Genomic DNA, 21,576 nt, shown 5'->3' with positions numbered 1-21,576 from the left:
CCTGATGATGCAGAAGATTATTCAGACACGAACGAGCCTGAAGAGGAGAACATTTTCCAATCCAATCCTCCAGACCAAGAACATGGGGGTGAGGGGGAGGGGATGGAGCTCCCACTGTGACATTGGAGGAGGTGCCGCTCATGGAGGTGACAGCCACTTCCCTGACTAGTGGTTTGAGTGTTGGTGGGACATTCCATGGTTTCACACCTTTCGAGGTTGCGGGTCCCAGTGGTGTGGTGCAACGAGGCACACCCAGGGCCCCACCATCCCAGGCTGCGGGTCAGTGGTGGGGTGCGAGCCACACCTGTGGGGAGAAGGGGGAGAAGGGGAAGGAGAGCTCGACCGCGCTCTCCTGAGGTGCAGGATATAACAGATGTGGTTCAGATGATGCCATTGAGTGTGGAGAGTATTTGATCTTACCCGATCACTCCTGGACGCCATCAGTGGGGTGAGTGATGAGGTAGCTGGACTGTCGGGAGAAGTAACAGCAATGACACGAGAAATGGGAACGATATCCAGGACCATCAATGAGGGAATAGTAGCTATGAGGGAGGGAATATCAGAGGTAGTGCAAACCACGTCACTGACCATGAGGGAGGGAATGTTGCAGGTTGTTGAGACACTGTCAGGGCGTATGAGGGACGGCATGTTGGAGTTAGCTGCTGCAATAAGTGAACATGCCCAAACCCCACGTCCATTGACAGAATCAACTGTCATTCCCACTCCAATCCCCACAACAGTCTCTGAAGAGCCCCAAGCCGGGCCCTCCAACTTGCCACCCGACGCCATCGACTAACCCCCACTCGCCCCCCCGCCCCCCGCCTCAAGAGGTGCGCAGTATCCGAGATGTTAGAAAGAATAAGCTTGGTACCAAGTCCAGAAACACACCTGTGGGCAGGGGTGGAGGAGTATCCAAGGCCAAGCGCAGCGGGCAGTCGTAGAATAAGGGGGATGAGAGATAGGTGCAGCCTTTCTTTGCTGCTGGTGTTGTTGTTATTATTATTATTGTTACTGTTGTAACTGTTCTCAAATTAATAGTTTTTTGTAAGTTATGTAAATTTACAAGTTTTTAAGTGATCTTAAAGTAAAGTTTGATACAAGAATAATTTTATTAAAGTTAAGTTAAGTACAGTGTAAACTTTTGAATAAAATATATTTTACATTAAAACTGAATCATGTTCCATTAGCACAAAACAGCATTACAGAACAGCTCCAAACAGTAAACATGCCCATGTGGAATAGTTGTTGCTGAGCCCTCAGGTATCAGTAAAGCGTTCACAGACACAAGGTTCGAGCAATCGTTAAAGGAGCATGATGGCCCGTCCTCCACCATCGTACTCCGTCCTCAGGCACTTGCATGGCTTCCTCATCCTCGTCATCCTCCTCCTTCTCCTGCTCGTCATCTGCATCTTCTACATCATTATCAGTCATTCTGACCGCAGGTGGGTCTTCCACTACCAGGTGCTGCTGCCTCATGATGGCTAAGTTAAGCAGCATGCAGCACACAACAGTGAACTGACTGACAATCTCAGGGGAGTACAGCAAGTAGCCTCCAGAATGGTCGAGGCATTGGAAATGCTGTTTCAATATGTAAATGGTCCTCCCTATGATGCTGTGCGTTGCAATGTGCGACATGTTGTATTGACGATCAGTTTCCATTACACATAGGGGCATCATGAACCAGGTGGCGAGGCTGTATCTTTTGTCTCCCAGTAGCCAGCTCTGCCCTTCTGGCCGCTGCTGAAACATGGCAGATATAATGCTGTCGTGTAGGATGACCGCATCATGGGTGCTGCCAGGGTATTTTGCATCGACTGACATGATATGATGCATTTCGTCACACATGAACTGCACATTAATGGGAGTGGAAGCCTTTTCTGTTCCTATACATTTCGGAATCCTCCAAAAAACCTTGTACCTTTGGGAAGCCAACAATCCTGGAGAAGCCTACAGCCCGGTCATGGATTGCTTGGGCGGTCATGGGGAACTTGATGGTCAATACTCCGCGCATACAGTGCAGCCGTGACCTGGCGAATGGAGACATGTTTTGCATGTTGAGAGATGGCACACACATCCCCAGTTGTAGCTTGAAACGATCCGGAGGCATAGAATGAAAGTGCAGCTGTAACCTTTGCTTCAACTGACAAAGCAGTCCTCCTGATGCTTCCAGGTTGCAGGTCTGCTTTGACCAACTCAAAGATCTCAGTTACAACTTCTTTGCGGAAACCCAGTCTTCTGACACAGCCTGCATCACTCAGGTGGAGGTATGAATGCCTGTCTTGATATATCCGAGGTGGGTAAGGCCTCCTGCCCAGCACCCTACGGGCTCTGATGTTCCTGATGCGATGAAGTCGAATCAATTATCTCCTATGTAGCACCATGATGCAGAAGGCTTTCACAAGGTATGGCATTGTCAGTATTGCCCCCATACTTAAATTTAACCTTTGAAAGAAGCTCAAAATGGCAGAAATGCAGGGAGACAGGTTAGGCTCGCAGTTCTCTCTCCCCCCCAAGGTCTGTATGGATGGACCACACCCAAATGTCTTGTGACTTATCCTCTCCCCTCCGCCCCCCCTTTACTAGTTGGAGTCTTGTGACTTCTCCCCTTCTCTCTCTCCCTGCTCCCCCGCACCCCTCCCCCCCCCCACTCATTGCAGTCTTCAGTGCCGAAGGCACCTCGCTCCTCGGGCTCCAAGCCTTCCGATCGGCACCTAGCTCTCTCTCTCTCTCTCTCTCTCTCTCTCTCTCCTTTCCTTCTCCCACCACCCCCCCCCCCCCACCCCACCACCCCCCAGGTTTGTTTTATAGCTGAGGCCCGAGCCACTGTGTCTGGGTGGGGGGGGGTCGATTCTGCCGGCCAAACCTACGACCCTCCAGCCCCTGCTTCAAGACGTTCGGTGGTGGCGTGTGAGTAAGTAAAAAAATGAAAGAACTTCTGAAATCCAAAAAATTGACACTTCTACGTTGACAGGTAAATAAAAGTTGAACTTGATTATTGATTGACAGTTTTCTTGACTCCCTCCAAAATCTTCGATTTAAAAACAATGGCGCCTTTCAGCGCAGATTTGTGAATGTGCGCTGGTTTTCTTAACTCACCAGAAGTTTTTTCGGGATTGGCCAGATACACTGATGTAAAAGGAAAAAATGTTAGCCAAACTGCGAACAATTGAAAAAACCGGCACAGTCAAAAGAGCAACGTGGAGGCCCCGACCTGCGAGAGACCATTAGAGGCAGGTCAGGGCCATAAAAGGAGCGGCGAGCGGCGGCCTGGGAGCAGCGTGGAGACATTCCACTACAAGGTGCAGTGCGAGCTGGTGCAGGAGGGCAACAGCAGCGAAGAGTGATGTCAGCAAGGTCCAGGTCGGTGATTGGAGCGTGGGCAGGTGCAGCAGGAGCGACAAAATCGGCACGAAGGAGCTGTGAGAGGGATGTGATCGGGGCCCAGGGAAGGCGTGAGTTCGGGGCCAGGGGCCCAGGGACAGCACAGGCCAGCCCACACTGTGATATGTGTGCGCACTGGGTCTGTGCAGCAGAGCAGGTCTCCAGTTGTCTTGGGTAATCCTTGCCACTGGACCAAGACCTAGCTCTGTCAAGCCTGTGTGGTGGCTGGTGTGCAAAAAAATTCATGCACAGGCATCTTCCACCCCTAAGGATGTAGTTCAGTTTCTTCTTTCAAAACACCTGTGAACTCATCCTTTTTTTGGCGTGAAGCAAGCCATCCTCATTTCGAGAGAGCGCCGATGATGACGTCAAAAGAAAAATTGGCCGAGAAAAATCATAACCAAGTCAAATCGCAGGGGAAACTTTGAAAAAAATAAATACACCATAAAAAATGGCACACCAAAAAAACGGCGCAAATGACCGGGGAAAATTGAGCCCAATGACCTGGAAATTGGAGCACTAACTGGTGCAGGCTACTACCATCTGTGTGATGAGGCCCGAGGTCCAAAATCCACAGCTCCTCGGACCTCCCTATTTGAGCGAGTATGCAGGTAATGCTCCCAAAAATAGGTGCGCCTAAATTTCTGGGCCAGTCTGTCCTGCTAGTTACTCAATGACAGCCACAGGATTTCACATTTATCAGATTTGATTGGCAGAAGTGGTGGGCAAGTTCCTCGGGCACCAGTGTCATCCTGATTGGTTAACTGTAAACAGACCTCCCTTTAAAATTAATATATGGAGGGTTCTAATCCAATCCAGTCGATCAGTGTTAGACAATCGGTAGTCATCAGTAGACAACCTTTTTCTTTTTAAAGATTAGTAGTAGTAATCTTTTTCTAGAGAGAGCAAATTACCTCTCTGTCTTTGTAGACATAGCAGTTTCTCTGTTAGTTTACTTAAGTTCTCTTTGTTCTAAAAGAATCTTTACCTAGACAATACTGAAAAGTGCCCTTACAGTAACTGCGTATTAGGACAAGGTGTAAAACACACAGTTAGTTGATGAGGCAATAATAGCCAGTTGCAGGCAGAGTAAAGTGTCACTTGACTTTATGTGACCTAGATCAGAGAATGGAGAGAGCAAAGCCAGCTCAGATATCATCACTCGTGCATAACATGGGGTCTGTTGGAACTGAAGATCCAAGTGTAATGGATAATCCTGCTACCAAAAGGGGAGTGGGGGAGGTTCGTCGACTCCGGAAGCTAACACCTGCATCCTGGGGAAGGAAGGAGGGGGGCTCAACCATGCCACTTCTGTATAAACTCTAGATATTGTTAATCGCACACATAGACTTCAGCTATAGTTATTCAAACCTGTTAACTTGCTCAAAGTAATCTCACCATTTTGTTACCTCAGACTCTGGTTCCTGCTATAGTTAATGCTCAGCAACTATTATAGCTGATTTACAGTGATGCACTGAATTGCCTGTATAACTCGTTTTGTTAAATAACTCAATCCATTAATAATTTGCTGCTCAGTTGCTGGATAACTCTGATTAGACTTAAACAAAAGCAATATACTGCAGATGCTGGAAGTCTAAAGTAAAAACAGAAAATGCTGGAAATACTCAGCAGATCAGGAAGTATCTGAGGAGAGAAACAGACTAAACATTTCAGGTCAATGACCTATTATCAAAACTGGTTAAAGTTAGAGATGTAACAGTTTTTAAGCAAGTACAGAGGCATGGTAAGGGGGAAATGGGAGTAAAGAGCAAAAGGGAAGATTTGTGATAGGGTGGAAGGCAGGAGAGATTAAATGACAAAAGGGATGATGGCACAAGGCAAAAGGGGGTAATAATGAACAAGTAAAGAAATAAAAGATGGGTCTGGAGGAGCTGTAAATGACAATGGCACAATCATTACCAGCATCTGCTGTCTGAAAAAATGTGAGCAGTGGTTACAATTGAAATTGTTGAACTCAATGTTGAGTCCAGAGGGTTATAATACAGTATTCGCAACTCACGATGTAGGCTCCTCTATATTGGGGAGACCAAATGCAGATTGGGTGATGACTTTGCCAAACACCTCGTTCACTCTGCAAGCATGACCCTGAGCTTCCAGTCACTTGTCATTTTAATTCTCCGTCCTACTCCCACTCTGACCTCTGCTTTCTGTCCTCGGCCTCCTACACTGTTCCATTGAAATTCAATGGAAACTCGAGAAACAACACCTCATCTTTCGATTATGCACTTTTCAACAGTATGGTGAGCTGCCCATTTTTTTATGATGCTTCATAAAAATTTTACATAATGGTAAGTAAAGAAGAACTGGTGTAGAGTAAGTAAAATGTTTTTCTCTTGTGGAAAAATATATTTGCACTATCCACAATAAAAAATACAAAATAATTAAGCCCTGATGAAGAAGTGACATTACATGTCCCAGCATAATATCGAAAATAAAAGTAATTTTAATCAGTTGTTCTTATGAAATGTAAAGCACAAATGTTATATAAACAATAAACTATGAATATGTGGTGCCACAGGGAATATGAATGAAAATATTCTGAAAATATGATTTGATTTGAGATTCACATCACAACTTATTGGACATGGATTTTGATTTTTTTTAATTGGATGAGTTTCCTGTAAGGTCCATTTCCATAATGCTTTCTATTACTGAGTATACTCAACTATCTGACTCTTTGAGTTTGTTTTTCAAATGAATTAAAGTGCATGGCATTTTTTTTTAATTTCTTTGCCTAACCTGTGCGTCAGTATCAAGAATAAGCCCCACGAAACACAGCGCGTCTTTTTAAAAAAATCATATCTACTCTGAAATCCATGTAATTCCTTCAAAAACTATGGCCCATAATTAGCTGTCAAAATAACGGTGAAGCTAATGGCACGCACCATTATTTATGCGCAAATGCTACATGAACTTCAGGTGAGGGCAGAGAGATCAAATAGAAAGAAACATAGAAATCCACAGCGCAGAAGGGGGCCATTTCGGCCCAAAGTGTCTGCGCCGGCTGACAAAGAGCCACACGGCCCTCGGTCAGCAGCCCTGAAGGTTACATATAAACCTATGAATAATGAACAATGACAGAAAGGTAAAGAGCACCCAGCCCAACCAGTCCGCCCCACACAACTGCGACACCCCTTGCACTGAAACACTCTACACTCCACTCCAACCAGAGCCATGTGATCTCCTGGGAGAGGCAAAAAACAAATAAAAACCCAGGCCAATTGGGGAAAAAAAAAATCTGGTAAAATTCCTCTCTGACCCATCCAGGCGATCGAAACTAGTCTAGGAGATCACCCTGGCTGTATCTGATACGCTGCAGGACTTACCATTATATCTGTGCCAGCCAACAAGAGGTTATCCAGTTTAATCCCACTTACCAGCTCTAGGTCCATAACCCTGCAGGTTGCGGCACTTTAAGTGCCCATCCAAGCACATTTTAAATGTGGTGAGGGTTTCTGCATCCCCCACCCTTCAAAGCAATGAGTTCCAGACCCTCACAACCCTCTGCGTGAAGAAGCCTCCCCTCAAATGCCCTCTGAACCTTCCACCAACCACCTTAAAACTATGCCTCCTCGTAATTGACCCCTCCACCAAGGGAAATAGGCCCTTGCTATCCACTATATACATGCCCCTCAATATTTTGTACACCTCAATGGAGGTCTCCTCTCAGCCTCCTCTGTTCCAATGACAACAAACCCAGCCAATCAATCTGATTTTTTTTAAAGATGCTCTGATTTAAAAAGATTCTCCATTCCAACAGCATCCTAGTAAATCTCCTCTGCACCCTCTCTAGTGCAATCACGTCCTTCCTATAATATGGCGACCAGAACTGCACGCAGTACTCCAGTTGTGGCCTAATCAGAGTAATATGCAATTTAAGCATAACCTCACTGCTCTTGTATTCTATGCCTCAGCCAATAAAGGCAAGCATTCTGTATGCCTTCTTAAACCTGGCCTGCTACTTTCAGGGATCTGTGGACAAGCACTCCAAGGTCCCTTTGTTCATCTATATGTTTAAGTGGCCTACCACTTAATGTGTATACCCTTTCCTTATTAGCCCTCCCAAAGTGAATTACCTTATACTTCTTTGAAATAAATTCCATTTGCCACTGCTCTGCCCACCTGACCAGTAGATTGATATCCTCCTGCAGCCCATGACTTTCTTCTTCATTATCAACCACACAGCCAATTTTAGTGTCATCTGCAAACTTCATGATCATACTTCCTATATTCAAATCTACTTCATTGATATATACCACAAAGCAAGGGACCTAGTACTAAGCCTGCGGAACCCCACTGGAAACATCCTTCCAGTTACAAAAACATCCATCAATCATTACACTTTGCTTCCTACCTCTAAGCCAATTTTGGATCCAACTTGCCACTTTGTCCTGGGTCCCATGGGCTTTAATCTTCATGACCAGTCTACCATGTGGGACCTTATCAAAATCCCTTTAGCCGTAAGGGCCACATCTAACTCCCTTTTGAATATATCTAACAAACTGGCCTCAACAACTCTCTGTGGTAGAGAATTCCACAGGTTCACAATTCTCTGAGTGAAGAAGCTTCTCCTCATCTCAGTCCTAAATGGCTTACCCTTTATCCTTAGACTGTGACCCCTGGTTCTGGACGTCCCCAACATCTGTTGCTGCTGTTTGTGGGACCTAGTTGCATGCAAATGGACTACTACATTTGCAACTTGCTACCGTATTTGTCTACAAATCCAACAGAGACTACATTTCAAAAGTAATTAATTGGCTGTGAAGCACTTTAGGATACCACAAGGACATGAAAAACACTACTTAAAAAATAATGTTTTAACTATAAAAATCATTATCTGTATATTAAACAACCACTGCACCATTTTTGGAGAATGCTCACAATTTTTTTAATGCAGAATTCCTCCAATTTTTTTAATTTCCTGTGCCTACATTCATTCTTTCCTTACTAACTATCTGCTGAAGACAGTGTGAAAGTCAGGGTATTCCAACATCACATATTTTGTTCCTGCAGTACTGTATTTATGTAAATTACTGCTGACTACACTGCACCCGAATGTTCATGATACAATTGCAAAACAACCTTCTCACAAATTAATCCAGTACTTCCACTGAACAGCCATTGTATCCCATCTGGTATAGAAACCAGAAACTCTCCAAACTTTTGGAATACCAATAGGTTTATGGTAAGTTGATACCTTGAAAAATAATACATATGTAAAGAGTTAAAGAAGAGTTTTGTAATAGAATTATAGAATTCCTTGAAGAATCTCTGCTAATTTAGCAGTGTTAATTGATAGATGATTTACTTTACCATTTGGATTGGAAAATGTGTAAAAGATAGACTTCTGGTGAAACCTATTGATGTATCCATGTCCTGTGCCTCCATAAAATATTATTAGTCCAGCATGGGATATGCCATGAATACATACAAGGTGACTCCACAATTGTAGCTTGGCTTTCTGGTTCGGAGCAAGGATGAAGTAGTTTAAATGTATGCATGATGATTAGAAAATGAATGAATTAAACTTATTCTCTTATCCCTTAATCAATTGAGTATCTATCTCATCCTCAGACTGATCAGAAACACAGAAATTTAAAATGTCTCCCAACGTCGAGGCCATCTAATACAAGTCTTTTCAAATGAATGCAGATAATCCATTCTGCATGAATTTATTAAACTAAATTTGGAAAATTATTGCAACTAAAGGGATGACTTAATGTAATTTGTCTTGAGTATATTTCAAATATTAAAACCCATAAAAATATAAATCATAAATGAATAGACTTTTGTATATTCAATATTATCACTACAAAAAAAAGCATGGCACCTTTGGCTATTTCATCCCTAAAAATGTCATACAGTTTACATCTACACGAGTATGGTTCCTTCCTCTGAGCAGTTCTAATATAACTAGGGCTGGAGCTGTGAGGCAGTTATAATGTTCAAGTCAGATGTGATACACCACTGGATAAGAGATAGGCAAGAATTAAATGCAGAAGCTGGAAAGAGGGATATTCTGTGAAATTGTGGAGAAGAAAAAAAAGTGTGTCAGAGCAGCTGAGAGAGGTTATGATAGTGGTGTGGAGAGAAGCAGAGACAGACAGAAATGAATATTGGGGAGCAGCATGGATAAAATAACACAAATATTAAGCTGAAGGGAGGAGAAAGGCTGAAAGTAATACAGCAACTACTGAAAACATACCTTCATTGAAATAGCAGCTAAAGGATAACCATAATAGTCATGGCAGAAATATAAACCTCTTCAAATAAATCATTACATTACTGCCCACCAAATGTTAAACTGTAGTCTAGTTATAGTGTGTGACTAGTATTCTTGCACCGTTGTCACAGGTGTTAGTTATGATCACATTTCAACAGAATAAAAGAACTTTAGTGATACACCATATCCTATTCTAAGTAAAATTTCTGGATCCATATTTCAAATTGTACCAGAATGCCGCATATACTCTGTAGACCAATCATCAAAATATTATGGGTGTGCATCATTGCTGTTCTTTTAATTGGCGGGAAATATTATGAAGGACAGTAAAAGTTCCATTAATGCTCACAGAATAAATATTATCCTTGAATGAATGTTAAACATTTATGCTTAAGTAAACTGACTAGTGCAGTATTAGCTGTGATTCTATCCACTTATGCACAATGAACTGCAGGCAAAAGTGGCAAATAGTTAACAAGAGCAAATATCCTGTAGGTGTTGAGACTTGCCTTTCAATCCCATGATATTATAATGGCAGGTGAATGACAGACTGTATTCCCTTCTAAACATGAATCCATGTAAACAATTTTTAAAGTCTGTACCTAATTTTAAATTCAGCTGATGTATGGAACTTTGCGGTCTTTTTATTGCCTCCGAGTGCAATAACTTTGGCAAAAGTAAAAAACATTTTTTTTTAAGTTATTACAGTTAAAGAGTATTCAGTTAAGAAAAGAAGTTACCCCATCCCTAATATTTGCATACATTGCAATTATATCTCTTAATTTTTCATTAAAGCAATCGTTTTCCACTTAAAAAAAAACTAAACATAAGGAAAGGAAGGAAACACAAGAACAGTAATTGGCCACCCTGAAGTGGAAGGGTGGGATGGGAATGAGCAGCAAAGTCTGGGTCCTGGGGAGGTGGTGGGGTGCGGGTGTAGGGAAGAGAATAATTGGAGAAGTTGAAGGCCTGGCATGATTGTGCTTGGGACATTTCTAGGAGGCAAGGCCAAAGTCGAACTGCACTGTGTACATCTTTGTCTACTCGTCATGTATCAATAACCAAAGATACAATAATAGCTTTATTGTAGAAAAATGGTCCCAGATGCTTCACAGATGAATAAAGGAATGGACAGTGAGCAGCTGTGTGAGAGTTAGGTGCACTGACCAAATTCTTGGTCAAAGATATGGGTTTTGAGAAAGCTTTTAAAGGTGGAGAGCAAGGTCGTGAGATGGAAGGATTTAGTAAGAGAGATTTATGTGGAAATGAGGCCTGGTTGACTGAAGAGTCTGTCATAAAAGTGGAGCAGGAGAAGGGACGATGCACAGCAGGTCAGAGTCAGAGGACCAGAGGAGATAGGGGAAGATGCAAGGGTGGAGAAAGTTGCAAAATTAGGAGGAAAAAAGGCAATGAAAGTCTTTTAGATGAGGATAAAGAATTAAAATTTGATTTTGGAGAGCAAGAGTCAGAAGATGGGGATGGTGACATGGGTGGGGCTTAGTGTGAGATATAGGCAGCGGAGTTTTGGATGAGTTGTAGTTATTTCAGGAAGGAAGGTGGAAGGCTGAAAACATAGGATTTGGTCTTCCCGAGTACAACTGAAGGAAAATATGTTTCATCCATGACTTAATTACTGAAGGCAGTTTAATCATCATCGTAGGCAGTCCCTCGAAGTTGAGGAAGACTTGCTTCCACTCTAAAAATGAGTCCTTAGGTGACTGAACAGTCCAATACAAGAACCACAGTACCTGTCACAGGTGGGACAGATAGTCGTTTAGGGAAAGGGTGGGTGGGACTAGTTTGCCGCACGCTCTTTCCGCTGCCTGCACTTGACTTCTGCATGCTCTTGGCGATGAGACTCGAGGTGCTCAGCGCCCTCCCTGATGCACTTCCTCCACTTAGGGTGGTCTTTGGCCAGGACTCCCAGGTGTCAGTGGGAATGTTGCACTTTATCAGGGAGGCTTTGAGGATATCCTTGTTACATTTCCTCTGCCCACCTTTGGCTCGTTTGCCGTGGAGGAGTTCCGAGTAGAGCGCTTGCTTTGGGAGTCTCGTGTCTGGCATGCGAACAATGTGGTCTGCCCAGTGGAGCTGATCAAGTGTGGTCAGTGCTTCAATGCTGGGGATGTTGGCCTGGTCGAGAACGCTAACGTTGGTGCATCTATCCTCCCAGGGGATTTGCAGGATCTTGCGGAGACATCATTGGTGGTATTTTTCCAGTGATTTGAGGTGTGAACTGTACATGGTCCATGTCTTTGAGCCATACAGGAGGGTGAGTTTAATAGTACGTGGTTATGGGTCAAAGTGATGGGAAGGTGGAAATGGCTGCCATCAGCATATATGTTGAAGTTGACCCTGCTCACTGGGTCACAGAACACAGTTGAGCAGGTTGGGCTATGAAGTACAAGAGATGGCTATACTCAAGGTCAGAAATATTCCTGAGGCTTACCATGAAATAATGTGGCTGTGGGAGATGGACAGAGTGAATGTGAATCGAGATATTTAAATTGGTAATCAAGTTTATTTTTAGGGCAATATAGGATGGGTGAGGAGCTTTTTTAAATAAGTTCTCAGACTATGTCCCCTGGTTCTGGACTTCCCCAACATCGACAACATTCTTCCTGCATCTAACCTGTCCAGTCCCATCAGAATTTTATATGTTTCTATGAGATCCCCTCTTATCCTTCTAAACTCCAGTGAATAAAGGCCCAGTCGATCCAGTTTCTCCTCATATGTCAGTCCTGCCATCCCGGGAATCAGTCTGGTGAACCTTCGCTGCACTCCCTCAATAGCAAGAACATCCTTCCTCAGATTAGGAGACCAAAACTGAACACAATATTCCAGGTAAGGCCTCACCAAGGCCCTGTACAACTGCAGTAAGACCTCCCTGCTCCTATACTCAAATCCCCTTACTATGAAGGCCAACATACCATTTGCCTTCTTCACCGCCTGCTGTACCTGCATGCCAACTTTCAATGACTGATGTACCATGACACCCAGGTCTCGTTGCACCTCCCCTTTTTCTAATCTGCTGCCATTCAGATAATATTCTGCCTTCGTGTTTTTGCTACCACAGTGGATAACCTCACATTTATCCACATTATACTGCATGTGCCATGCGTTTGCCCACTCACCTAACCTGTCCAAGTCACCCTGCAGCCTCTTAGCATCCTCCTCACAGCTCACACCACCACCCAGTTTAGTATCTGTTCATGAAAGGTGTCTAGTCATAATTTAAAAAAATGATATTTGTATTGAAATTAGAATTATCTTTTAATAAACTTTTCGGAAAAATATCACAATTATTAAAAGGCGCAGTTACGCTGCTACTTGTGTGTGGATTGAAGATGATTTTGGATATGCATCGACACAAAAGTAGCACTATAACTCCGAGGTCAATTTGCTAATCTGATTTTTTGAGTGCACTGCATTGGAAAGGTGCAAGACCCCTGCAAGTGATTTGGTTTTGCATGGTGTACGGTATAACTCTAGCTCAGTACGGTACCACGTTTTAAAAGTGCCAAAGGAATCCACTGTGAATTTTTAAAACCTGATTTGCATATACTAGTAATGCTCCCTCCCGATTCAGGTGGGCACGTGGGCTGCCCAGTGGAAGGCCGCAGGTAAAATGCCAGCAATGCAGAAACAGACAGCAAGTCAACCACCTCTACTTTTAACTCCATCACTGCCCTGTTTCCGCCAGGCGGCAGGAATTAAAATCTCTCTCTCTATTCGACAGAGTCAACACTTCCACCGTTTTGCCTCCCACTAAACAGCAACATAACTTTGCTACAATGCATTTCATAAAATGCAGGGGATCATTTATAGCATCCATCTGGCCATCCTGCAGTGCTTTGTGTATCAGTAACTGAACATGCCTCATGCAGCTGGAATGTGTTGGCAGGATTTCCTGTGTGAAGTACTGTTAAGATTTCAGTACAATAGTTCCAAGTATAACTTGTACCCTGTATGTGTGCCATGCTGCGTTATGGTCATGCATGCTAAGCATTCAAAGGGCTACAAGATTGCCTAACAACTTGAGGTGTGAGCAGTTAGAGTACAGTTTTGATACGGGAGACACATATTTGCTAAAAGAATCCAATGGGTACCATTATTTTGACAACTTTGCTCAGTTCTGCCATTTTCTTGTACATTTGCAACCAGGTCCACTGGATATTGCAGAGAGCAATTAGCCAGTCAGCTATGTCTTGCCAGGCATTTTGAACAACTTGGGATGGTCTTTGAGTGCCCTCTTTGGTAATTATCTTTTGCTTCACTATGTACACTGCAAAGCTATCTTCAAATATTCCCCGTGTTTTCAGGAAATCACCATTGAATAGAAACAGTAAATCTTTAAATCTTTTCCTGTGAAATGGAAGTGTAATTCACAGGATTTACGCACTTGAATTTCAAAAATTCTTTAAATTGATATATTTTCATTGTAGACCTTTAGACAAAAACTTAATTAAAATTTCAGCTGCAATTTGCTCAGCACTGCTTTTGCAACCTATTAGAGGTTGCTTTGACATAATATCTCATCAGGTTACAAATTTTAGAGCCTAGTAAATGCTATTTTTAGTGCAAAATGCAAAGTGATATAAAGTATTGAAAGATGCTAAAATATCAGCATCCTGACAATGCAAAATGTCTTAATTCACTGAGTTTAACACCTTATGATTTTCTACTTTGGGAAAAGTGTTCGTTTACTTTCCTTTTGCGTACTCTTTGTCAAACTATATAGTCTGCTAGCTGCAATTCCATTTTAACAAACCATAGTTTATCAATGAGTGAAACACAGAGGAAAGAAGTAGAAACCATTAGACACTTCACTGCTGCAGCACTCTGAAATCTCACTTTTGTGCACACAAGCTTTTGGGGCAACACACTTATTGTTCAATAGGACCAGCCCACTGTCCCACTACAGCCTGTGACTGCCTTGGGAGCATTGATTGTGGAATTTTTACTTTCATTTCTGTAGCATAGCTATAGTCTAATTGTCTTGGGAGATTGTCAAACCTTCGTAACCTGAAGCATATTGACAGTTATAAAACAACCTGCTCCATCCAATACAACAGACATTTCTATGGCTCGATTCAATTTAGTTGCAATTAAGTACAAGCTCCTTTCATCTAAAATGTATGCAACTTTGTCCCACTTTACAAACCCTACAAGGATTCAATGGCATTATGTTAGAACACTGTTACTTTTATCTATGCAAGCTCCTGTTCAGATTCAACCAATAAACCAGGGATACAGTATAGAGCTCCTCCGAACAACTGAAGAGTCAAAAGAGAAATGATTCCTCACAATATTAGCTCATTTCCTAATGAGTGTAAATCCAGAACATAAAAAACTAAACAAAATTATGTAAGTTTAAAAGATATTGCAAGCTCTGGGAAATCTGGATTAAAAATCATTAAGAATGGAAATTGATGTGATTGGTGACATTATTGAGAGACTGTGGTGGAAGGACTATCATGTTGTAACTCATCCATGTTATCATTGACTTAAGAATATGAACGACAATCACTTAAGTGCAAAGCAGATAAGGCAAAGAAGTATTGGTGAGCAGCTAACAAACTGCAAGGACTGTTTTACAAAGTTGTATAACAGAATTATCACAGTACACCATGTGCTTTCAAAAATAGTAATTCTGATGTACCCTTCTTACAATGAACTTTTTTCATATTCTTGGCCTGATTATTCTAAAGAACATCCAGTAAGTACTGTACACATATGAAACAATGTACACTGTGATTCCCTGTTTGTTTTATTGAGAGATATACTGCCAACTACAGACTGGATGATCATCGTGCAATGATAACTTTGAGATCTCAAATCAGTATTTGTCACAGTAGGAATTGGTCCAGATAGAGAGTAACAAGTATTCGAAACAACCAAGAGAGTCAGGTGGCATCCCAATTGCAGCTAACAGTGAATAGCCACCAATGTAATCCCAAGATGTAAGTACTTCCTTGGAATTATTCCCATGTATTCTTCATTTTATAATGTATGCTGAGGGGAATTTTATTGCACTGTTTTCTTGCTGGTGTCATGACAGACATCAACAGCTCGGATATGCCATGCAGTCCATACGTGACAATGTATACTGAATGATTAATGATTGAGATATAAACAGGGTGAGTGGTAATTTGCAGTTCAATACCCAAGAATAAAAAATCAGTACGTATTATTATAAACTATCACAGTTAGAAGTGCTGGTTATTGATTCACTACATGTGCTGTAGGTGTCCTGCGCAACTGTTACCAAGTAAAAGGTTAAAAAAGCTGGCAGTAATAGATTAGAAAAGGTCACTTACTATTTAACTAAGCATATTTTAACTTGTTGGCAGTATGCTGACATCACCACCAACATGCAAAGGCATGCTTAAGGCAGTGGATCAGGACAGACCGGTTGATTACTAATCAATCATTTATTTATTCAAATACCTTTTGCCCAGCAAACAAAATAAGAGGCTATTTAGAAAACTAATATGATATTTTGGAAATAAAACAAATACATAGAACTTTCAAAATTCTCATCTTAGCTGTGAAACATACACCAGAAGTCCAAGAATTTATCTACACAGACTAATATACACACAGATGTTCATTTAAAAACAAAATCAATTTTAGTTAATGAACTTCATACCTTTTATACTGCTGTTCGAAAAAATGCCTCCAAACTCCGTGTGTTTTGGTTTTGAGGATAGGACCGCTGAGTGGCCCGGCGGCTGGGGTACTTGAAAAGTATGTTTTGCTACTACTTGCCTTCTCGGACTTAAAGCAGGCAAATGGATGGCATTCTCGGGCATGCTGCTGTTTTGAGGTGTTGCAGTAGGATGCTGGCAGCCATTCAGTGACAGTTCTGTATGCATATTATTTGCGAGCATTCCAGTAGCGGGACTTGGTGTAGCGCTGTTTGAAGACGGGCATGGTGTTTCTGTCTGAATTCTGATGGGGGGGATCTGTTGTCCGTTGATCAAGGCTGGCCCCTGAGGAGTACCCGTACCCCGGTGATTAATATTACAGGGTCTTCCATTCATGTTTAAGACGATTCGTCAGCAATAAAATGCACTTAAAATATCCACAGACTTTGTCAATCCAGCAAGAGTTAATGTGAGTTCACTACATTATCCATACCATATCAGAGAATATCCTGTCAAAAGAACATATACAATTATAAAAGCGAAATTTACTAAATATAATATAGGGTTATATATTATCTGGACAAATACATAGATGGCTAATATATATAAAATATGACTACTCTGATGTACAACTATTGCTGTTACATTTTTAATACGATTATAACGTTTTATTTGAAAATTTCACGTCCTTACATGCGTTAAATAATTTTATTTGCATTTTTATCCGGAATTAAAGTGAGTAGCTTGAGTGAGTAACGATGCATTGGATCCGGACTGCACTAAGCATTGTAAACGAAATTACAACATCGTAAGCATCAATCGAATGCAACAAATGTGTATAATGATTACAATGTTGGGTCAAAAACTTTTTTTTTTTGCAGTTTTTAAATAGCCAGCAACTGAAAGCAATCAAAAGTCAGATCTGACATTACTCTCTTATATTTGCCAGGTTTGGCAAAGATAAAAATGTTAGCTCAGATAACACAAATATTGAAGCAATGCCACAGATATAGAGGTTGTCGATATTGTTGCATCACGGGAATTGGAGCGAATTCATAAAGAAATGGCACGGCTATTCATGTGAAACGCTGTATGCTTAAAAATTGTGAGCCGCTGACTGCACGTGTGTACTTACCTCGTTTCTGTTGCCATTTTCAGCATTTCTAAGCCGCTTTAATTATTTGAGTGGATCAATTACACCACCCGTGTTTCTGGAATCCACGGTGAAATATAGTGAGAATCAGTAACGGGGTCAGAAAAATGGGAAACTGAATAATGTTTTTAATATTGGTTCTAATTATTTCGATTAGCTGGGAATAGAATTTGAGGATGCAGCCACAGGTCTCCTCCTCATCTCAGTAGATTTTGCAAAATGTCAATCCTGTCCTCGTAATTCACAAAATCCTGCCGTCATACTTCAGAAATGGTGTCTCTTTATTGTACAACAGCGTCTCACCCTGCAAGGTCCACTAGATTATCTCCGAGAGGCATTGTATTGACCAGGGTGTGAATGCAGGGTATTTGAGCGGATTATTGTTTAGCAATTACAGATAATCCGCCGTATATTGCACCGTGATCCTGTCACGGGAAAGCAATAAATCCAAAAGTTGCAATGCATCCATGTGAGCAGAAACACGCCATGAACATTTCTATCAAGTTTGTTAAAAGGAAGCCAAAGAAATTACAAACGGACAGGCGTGCTATAGTGCTGGCAATACACTGGGCTTGGATGTTCTACCCGATGTGTTAAAGACATTCAAGCCAAATCCAAGTGATCGAACCATGCTGACAGGTGAAATGTGAACCAACTGGGTCTGAGCAGTACTAGAACCAAATGGTGACCCGAGTGTCGTGTAAAAGGAGGTGGAAAAGACACATTGTTGTCATGTAAAACCTTTAGACAGGATTCGAGCCGGTGTTAGGATGTTGGTAAGGAAAAACGGAATTGTGTGTGTAGGTGTCAGAGCCGGGGGTGAATTCTGCCCAAAGAGACGTGAAGCAAGAGCTCGGTCAACTCTCAGCGTTAACATGTCAGCGATCAATCGTGGCAGAGAAACAAAAATGTGACACAGTAGAAAAATATATAGCCAGGATGACGCACTTCATCCAAGCTGTATTGTGTTGGGGAGATGCTGTCCAAGGCCAGAGTTTCTCTCTCTCCCCAAAGTGGATGTTTGCTAAACCAGGATCTAAGGTGTGGTGACGTTTCTATTGAAAAGTAGAAAAAAAACATGCAACAAACAAAAAAAACAAGCAACTGAAAAACCCATGCATTGGGAGCGAGGGACAGCTCCAGTCAGCGAAGAGACACAGATTTACTCCAATAAATAATAATAATCTATTTTTTAAAGAAAAAGTGATTACAGATTTTAAAAAGACTCAGTGACCTGCAGCAGTCCAAACAAAACCTTTTTCTGGGGTTGGCGGGGAGGGTGCGAAAATAAAATTAAAATCTATCAGAGGAAAACATGGGAAGTTAGCATCCATTGGAAGAAATAGACAGCACGAAGTTTATTATTGAAATGCTGAGGAGAGAGGCGCGAGTGTGTGCACCTGGCGGCGCGAGCCCCAGCCAACAGCTCGCGGAGCAGCGGCACGGGCAGAGCGGCCTCGAGCCCCCTCACAGCTGGCCACTGCAGGGCAAGATCAGGAAACATCTCAGGAGGTATTTACATTTGTAATCAAAACTTAAACAAAACTTCCCAGCGTCGATACCCGCCGTATACCCATTTGCAAATTGTTTAGGTTAGATTGTTTTAAATGTCAATAGTGCTACGATGCGTTAAATTGCAACATTTTAAGAGATTAAGAAAAACATAAACACATTTTCTGCATACAACGTTATATACATAAAATGAAGCGGGGGGGTCGAGATAAATTGCCATGTCCTAGTCAGTTTGCTAGAGACAAATGCTTACTGAAAAAAAAATACTTTTCACACTAACTCAGTTACACGCTTTCACTCCAAGGACAACGGACAAATACTTAGAAGGACTTCTCAAAACATCAAGAGATCGGCGCAAAGGGCATGCTCCTTTTGCAATTCAAGTATTTAATCTAGGGGCATCTTATGGTTTGGAATTTAATTGTGAACATTTTCTGTTACTTGAATGAGGGCAATGTCGGTCTCAGGCAATTCTATCAGAAGGAAAGCAGCAGAGCGGCGAAGGTAGCTTGATTCGCACAACACGCTTTCTATTTTCAGTTTTATCCCTGCGCCAGGTTTACACTGCCTCTAATTAACTTTACCAGTTCATAATGGCAACATGAGATTAATCGTCGCCAAAGCCCAGCCCTTTATATACTCCTCTGTAAAAGCAACGTGTGTTTGACACAAACCCTTTAGTCACCTACAGGCTGAGAATTCCACCTGTCATAAATACACAGATACAAGTCGATGTTTGATTAAAAAAGACATGTTATTAAACAAAACTTCCATTGCGTTTTGTTGCTGCTCCGAGATTGGTGAGCTATTGGCCATCACATGGAGCACACTTTAGTCCCATGCCGATAGTACAACTTTATAAAAAGGTCACACATAAATGTGCCTGTTAAAAAGTAGCCCACATTCGCTCCAATGTATTTGTACATGTCCGAATTAAAGCATACTTTTACTACTTGTCACCTATGTTCCGGCAAGTTTCAGATCCACAACACACCGGTGACAACAACATAATGGTGACACCAATTCCATTATAACGATCATGACAGTTATGACAGTAGCATTTCACACATATCCTAAAACATTCACGCGAATAACTGCAGTTGTTTGCACACGGATCACGATGATAATGTAGTTACGTTTTTTTTGCATCTTGTTCAAATCAAGCGCCACTTACCGAGTAGTTAAAAGATTTGCACAACACACCGCAAACACCCTCATGACAGAGAGTATCTCTGGATCCAGGCGAATATTCCGCAGTGAAGTTATTCGGCGTTCAAAGATGGAGCAGAGCTTGTGTCGCCAGTGAGTTTTCCCAGCAGATCTCACTCTGACCGTACAGCAGCTTTTCCTTTCCCTCGCTCTTTTTTGCGAAGGGGGGAGGGGTTTTATAACTTTGTTACTTTGGGATCACTGCTATATGCTCGGTTATACTGGTGCTTAGTGTTATGTTGTGAATGTAGCTGTAGCTATGCCAGTGACTGGAGCTGTGTGTGTATCTGTGTTCAGCCCAACTCGACTGCGGGGGCGGGTAATTGGTGACCGATTTCTGGAAGCTCATTCAACCAAGGAGCTGCAACAGCCATTCGCTGAAAGAACGTAGGCATGTCTACGCTCCTGCATACTACAGCTGAGAATCGATGATGTTTACATATACATTCTGCATTGGAAAGTTGTTTTCGTTTGGTTGTCATAAAAATAAACTTTAATTTGTATGTACATTTGATTAATTGACATGCATGCAATATTCTTACTGATATCTGCACACTCACTGCATTTACGCACACGGATGTGGTATCGGCGATTCAATTGGAAACGGGTTATCACACTCGCCTTAACAATGATCGACTCTGAAAATATTCTAAATGGGCGAATTAGTAAAGTCCGTAAACATCAGTAGGGCTAATTTAAATGCGCGATGGCAGTAAATAATTTGCTGCATTAATTGGAGAATTATTTTACAAGGGAAAATGATCACGGCTTTTGTCATTCAATAGCCCTTGAAAAATTGGAAGGACGAAGCAATAAAAGAACACTACAATTTGATCACCCATGACGCTGCTCACGACATTAAATAAAATACAACGTAAGGATTATCCTACACATATGTTTTACTAATCCATTGTCCAAGTGTGTCTTTCGATATATACATAATCTAATAAATGGGCAGAAAATAGTGAATCATCCCTTCCAGTTAAGACTTTAGTAACACATTTTTGAAGTTCAAGAACTGCTCCCTCAAACCACTTAATCATCGTAGTCAAGAATGGCACACTCACTTGGTTACCACAAACTCTGAGTAACGATTACCATGGACCAATGGCAGATTAGATTCCTCACTCACATTGTAACCAAGCACTAATAACAACAGATAAAACGCTACGATGAAAACCCACACTCACATCTTGTGATTACTACTGGCTAATGAGAATGTTATAAACCGACTCAAACATTTGGACTGGTCATAATTATTATTGGGCATTGGTGTACTAGAAAGTGAACATTATTTGAAATGGTAACAATTTTAACAAATAAATTGGCACAAACGCAAAAGTAGCATGTTTTCTATTAATTAGTGGATCTCCCATGGCATTACACGTGGGAAGTCAGAGGATATGGTTTCTCTTACACATCTCTGT

General features: G+C 41.8%; 1 protein-coding gene across 2 annotated transcripts in view; it reads right to left on the bottom strand.

Moving 5' to 3' along the window:
• glis3 (GLIS family zinc finger 3) overlaps window positions 1–16,671 on the bottom strand; it is a 938,847-nt gene extending 922,176 nt beyond the window's left edge. For both annotated transcript variants that reach the window (XM_070857596.1, XM_070857680.1), the window contains exon 1: window positions 16,278–16,671. In XM_070857596.1, the coding sequence (XP_070713697.1) occupies window positions 16,278–16,671 (394 nt within the window). The remainder of the gene's footprint in view (window positions 1–16,277) is intronic.
• Window positions 16,672–21,576: the final 4,905 nt, after the last annotated feature.

Source organism: Pristiophorus japonicus, chromosome 1 (assembly GCF_044704955.1).
Source record: "Pristiophorus japonicus isolate sPriJap1 chromosome 1, sPriJap1.hap1, whole genome shotgun sequence".
NCBI lineage: Eukaryota > Metazoa > Chordata > Chondrichthyes > Pristiophoridae > Pristiophorus > Pristiophorus japonicus.
The sequence above is the reverse complement of the archived record's forward strand: the minus strand, read 5'-3'. Positions and strand labels throughout refer to the sequence as shown.